We start from the raw sequence: 5,551 nt of genomic DNA, 5'->3' as shown, positions 1-5,551 counted from the left end.
GGGACAACTAACATCAAGAAAAAAGTTTAAAAAATCAGCTATCATCTATTGACAATAGATATTTATTGAACCAATAGCTTCGTGGAATTCTGAACATATAATCCAAAAATTCTTTTAGACATTATTGATGTATTATGTCTTAATTTAATATATAAAATACATCTAACATTTTAATTATATTTTTTAGTTAAATTTAATTTTATATGGAGTATCTTTTATAAACAAATACTAACGATATTCTTTTTTTACAAACTAACAACCTTTTTATATAGCCAATATAATTTCATCACACTAGATGCATCACCAGGATCTAGTATTGATGAAACTGGGGTCTGAACATTTTCCTTCAGTGGGGTATTTTTTTTTTTTTTAATTGAGGATAACTCTCTTTTTATTAGGTTTGGAAGCGGGACGGGACGAATGTGGCTATTGCTTCTACCACCATTACACTTGTTTAGTCAGAAAAAATCTGCATTCGAAAAGAATCTCAAACTCTTCATGTTTTCAAATTTTAATTTCGAAAAAAGTTCGCATTTTCATGTGCACTCAATTAAAATATATTTTCTTTGCTCAAATCAAAATAAGTTCTATTGGGTATATGCAAGTGCAAGTTTTATTTTTATCTCTATTTTTTATCTACATCTACATAGTACTTTACTTAATTTTATATTATGACCTTCATAAGTTTTTGTTAGTGTGAGTTTGGTTGTATGGTTGTTAAATGATAGAAGAAAAATAATTACATGTACAACATAGTTGTTAAAGCAGATAAGATATTCTTGTGTTAGTATAATCTAATTATTTCTTCTGATTTCATGGTGCAGAATGATTTGGACCATTGCATTGTAAGCAAATAATGCCACATCGCAACTCGGCAAACTCCAGCTCGGTTTATATATATGACCTCTAAGGTTTTTCAGCTGGCGTTTGTATCGTTTAGGATGCTAATTATGCAGATAAATTAAGGTTATTCAATTATTAAGCCAATTCGGTTTTGTTTTTGAAGGACAAGATTAAAAGGAACATGAAGATTGGCACGACCGATAAGAAACCTAGACACATTCAAACAATTAGTGTTTTTAAAAATAAAAGTTTAGACAATTTGTGTTATGATGGCTCATGAGGATTAGGGCATATCTCAAGGAGGATAAGAGAAGTACTTAAAATTGTTAAGCAGTAAAATTGTCACTCTAATGGTGATGGTTAAACTCACGCCCTTATTGAAAAGTATAAATGAACTTGTAGAGAAAATTTAATTGGCTATTAGTGAGTATTTTAGATGTGTAAATGAGGAGGAGAAAAATAGCGCCTAAGAAGTAAATGTGATTTGGTGGGTGTTGATATTTGGTTGCGAAAAATAATGAATAAATGAAACAAGAGGGGTATATGACCCTAACTAAGAGTCCCTTTGCCGGGGAAGCCGGTCCTGAAATAATGTGGTGAGAGTGAGATAGGATCAACTTGTAGTTAGTTACATTTCATATATGTGTTGAGTGGCTTGAAACAGAGCATGATGGCTCCAAATGCTTTTGATGTGTGACCCACTTGTCAACTTTTTAGCGATGACAAGGCATGGAATGACCCACCATGTGCCACACTGACGGTAACATCCACCCTCCTCAACATCTCAAGCCGCCAAATCCCAAACTATATATGTACACATTCGGATAATCTATCTTTTCTCGTGGTACCTAACAATTCTCTTTGTTTATTTATTTATTTATTTATTAAAATTATTAATAATTTACTTAAAAACAGAAATAATGTTTTAACACCAATTTAACAATTATTCCGACAATAATTTAAACGGTTAATACAGTTTAAATATATAATTAATTATGTTTAATAAATATAATAATATGTCACATCATTCACATATGTAATAAATTAATATTTTATATGTTATTAACTATGGATTTTTAGATGTTTAAATATATATAATAGTGATTAGCCATACAAATTGTATTTAAATATACAAGACTTCAAATATGATTAAAACTCCAACCAAAATCTCTAAACAAAAATAATATATCAAACTGTCTTTTTTAAACCTAATTACAATTATGAAAGGAAGAGAGATATTTCAATAGCTATAAATGTAGAAAAGAAATAAATTTTAAGGTTAGATTTATGGATAAAGATAAATTGTGTGAACGAAAAATAGTAAGTTGAAAGGACAAATTTTAAATAGTGGGGTGAATCAACATGTAACATAGTGATAAAAAAAAAGAAAAATTTCCCTTGTACCCCCACACTTTGCCTTGTACCCCCAAAAAAATTCGAAAATGACAAAACTACCCTCAATTTTTTTCACCATTTTGTAAATGACTATTATACCAGAAATGTAAATATTTTTTTCACCATTTTGTCACAAACCCAGCCGTAAAACAGATTTCCGGTAAGTGGCAGTTTTCCGGTAACTACCGGAATACTTGAAACAAGATTTCCGGTACAGAGTAAAGTACCGGAAATGTTAAAACTGAGTTTTCCGGTACAGAGTATAGTACCGGAAATGTTTAAACTGACTTTTCCGGTACAAAAGAGAAAATTTGTGTACCGGAAATCTTGGTTGGCAAGTATTCCGGTACAGTAGTAGGTTCCGGAAAACTTCATTTTTGAGTTTTCCGGTACAGACCATATTTTTTTAATTTTTTTTTAAGTTTTTTAATTTTTTTTAATTTTTTTTAAATGTTAACAGATATGGATAATCCACTACTATTAATGGACAAAACATGCGTCGATACTACAAATATTTTTGACACAGATCAGGTATGAATAAATATATTTAATATTAATATTATAAAAATATATTTTTGTGATTAATTATAATTATTTTATTTCAGATATTTGATTCAAGGGATACTGTTGTGAAATGGGCAAAAGAAATTGGTATAAAAAATAAAGTTACCGTTATTATCAGAAGATCAGATATAGAGACGGGTGAGAAAGGACGGAGAAATAAATTAATATTAGGTTGTGACAAAGGGGGAAAATACAAGTGTGCTGCTAGTTCTATTCGAAGTTCAACAAAAAAATGTGATTGTCCTTTCAAGCTTAGATCAAAACCATTAAAAGATGGTTCAGGATGGATAGTTAAAGTAATTTGTGGAATTCACAACCATGAATTACCTGATACTTTGGAGGGGCATGCATATGTTGGGCGCTTAAATGAAGAAGATAGAAAGCATGTTCATGAATTAACAAAATATAATGTTGCACCGAGACACATATTACTCTCATTGCAAGACCGAGATAAGAGTAATGTTACTAAGATCTCACAAATATATAAACAGAGAAGTATCATTCGATTGCGCGTGAGAGGTAATAGAACAGAGATGCAACATTTATTCAAGTTAATTGAAGATGCAAAATATGTGTGCTGGAATAGAAAGCGTGAAGACTCCGATGTTATGAGAGATATTTTTTGGGCGCATCCAGATTCAGTGAAGTTGTTGAATTTGTTTCCGATTGTGTTGATTATGGACAGTACCTACAAAACCAATAAATACAGAATGCCATTACTTGAAATTGTTGGTATGACATCAACAGAGAAAACATTTGTAGTTGGGTTTGCTTATTTGGAATGTGAGAGGGAAGAAAACTTTTGTTGGGCATTAGAGAGACTAAAAGATTTGTTTGTTACACAAAATAAATTCCCTCAAGTAATTGTGACAGACAGAGATCTTGCGTTAATGAATGCAGTTGGCATTGTGTTTCCACATGCTGTTAATTTACTTTGTCGATTTCATATCGAAAAAAATGTTGGAGCAAAATGCAAGCAATATGTCTTAAAGGATAGACAAGAGTCAATATTGAATATGTGGAAAGACATTATGTATTGTAGTAATGAAAAAGAGTATATGATGCGCTTGCATATGTTTGAACAATCATGTGTTGATACTAAAGTGTTTGTTGATTATGTCAAAGAAACTTGGTTGACTCCACATAAGGAAAGATTTGTTGAAGCATGGACAAATAAAGTGATGCATTTGGGGAACACAACGACTAACAGGTATTTAATATAATTTTATTATATATTGTTGAATTTTACAGGGTTGAGTCGGCTCACTGGAAACTGAAGTTAATGTTAGAAAATAGCATGAGTGATTTGTGTAAATGTTGGGAGGCTATGAACAACATGATAAGGTTACAACATAAAAGAATCAGAGCCTCGTTTCAAAAAAGTTTTTATGATGAAGAGCATGAGCACAGAAATCCATTTTATCAGAGATTGAATACATTTGTATCAACAGAAGCTCAAAGACGTATTGCTGAAGAATACGACAAAGTTGAGTGGGTGGGTACTGACAAATCTATATGTGGGTGTTCTCTGAGAAGGACATACGGATTACCTTGTGCTTGTGAATTGGGACAATATAAATTAATGGGTGAACCAATTCCTCTAGATTCTGTGCATATTCAATGGAGAAAATTAAGCATGGAATGTGAACTCACTCAAGACACAGAAGATGGATCAGAGTTGGATATGTCTACTGAGATGAATGCCTTATGGAAACGCTTTCGATCACTTGATGTTATTGGGAAACGAGTGTTGAAGAGTAAAGTGCGTGAACTTGCTTTTCCAAGTACAAGTTCAATATGTCCACCACCTGAAAAAGTCAAAACCAAAGGAAGAGTGAAGAAGAGTAAGGGTATGAAGCCAGATGGATATGATGTATATCGAGACCCTTCTTACTTTGAGCATGTTAATGCAACATATGGTGAAGATATTGGTTCCCAACCCTCTCAATCAAAGAAGAGACAAGCCTCTCAATCAAAGAAACACCCCTCTCAGTCATCTCATTCTTCAAAAAATTTGTTATTGACACAATTTCCTGATATTATTCAGCCATACATTGATGACATATTTGACGTGGCAGCTGATGGAAATTGTGGTTTTCGCGCTATTGCATTATTGCTTGGTTTCGGTGAAGAGTGTTGGTCTTTGGTCCGCAAGAGATTGGATCAAGAGATTGTTTCTCATGTAACTCCATATGATAGATTGTTCACAGGACGCATTAAAGAAGTAAGAGATTCGTTGATGATATCCGGCTTAGGTGTTCAACCCATGGATAAATGGTTGTCCATGCCTGATATGGGTTACGTGATAGCGACAACATATAATATTATTCTTGTCACGTTCGGTCTGACATTTTCAATGACTTTCTTTCCTATGAGGGGTTCACATTCCGGATCGACAAAAAATGATCGCATTTGTTGTATTGGTTTTGTTAATGGAAATCACTGGGTTCCGGTAATTATTTTCTTATACTTTTTTAAATTTTATTCTGATAATTTTGTCTTATATTTTGTTAATTTATTTAATTTTTGCAGTTAAAGATGAAAGATGGATTTCCAATGCCAGACATTGCACCAGGTTGGAAGCAATATCGTACCAATGAAGCAACTTCTTGGGCAATAGCATACACAGGCCGTCTACAACACTGGGGGTATTTATTAGGCCGGTTGTCACGTGTTACCCAAAATCCACCTACGGAACCCGTAGAGGCAATGTCTTTAGATGAACCTTAATGTTTTAAAATTGATACAA

At 32.6% G+C, this 5,551-nt stretch overlaps 1 protein-coding gene across 1 annotated transcript; it reads left to right on the top strand.

The window, feature by feature from the left end:
- The first annotated feature begins 1,368 nt into the window (after positions 1 to 1,368).
- LOC140919959 (uncharacterized) lies at positions 1,369 to 5,532 on the top strand. The gene is made up of 3 exons (XM_073367246.1): positions 1,369 to 1,439; positions 4,054 to 5,254; positions 5,335 to 5,532. Exons 1-3 carry the CDS (start codon positions 1,369 to 1,371, stop codon positions 5,530 to 5,532), a joined length of 1,470 nt encoding a protein of 489 aa, XP_073223347.1.
- The last annotated feature ends 19 nt before the right edge of the window (positions 5,533 to 5,551 follow it).

This window comes from Cicer arietinum, chromosome 4 (assembly GCF_000331145.2).
Source record: "Cicer arietinum cultivar CDC Frontier isolate Library 1 chromosome 4, Cicar.CDCFrontier_v2.0, whole genome shotgun sequence".
NCBI classification, from domain to species: domain Eukaryota; kingdom Viridiplantae; phylum Streptophyta; class Magnoliopsida; order Fabales; family Fabaceae; genus Cicer; species Cicer arietinum.
The sequence above is the reverse complement of the archived record's forward strand: the minus strand, read 5'-3'. Positions and strand labels throughout refer to the sequence as shown.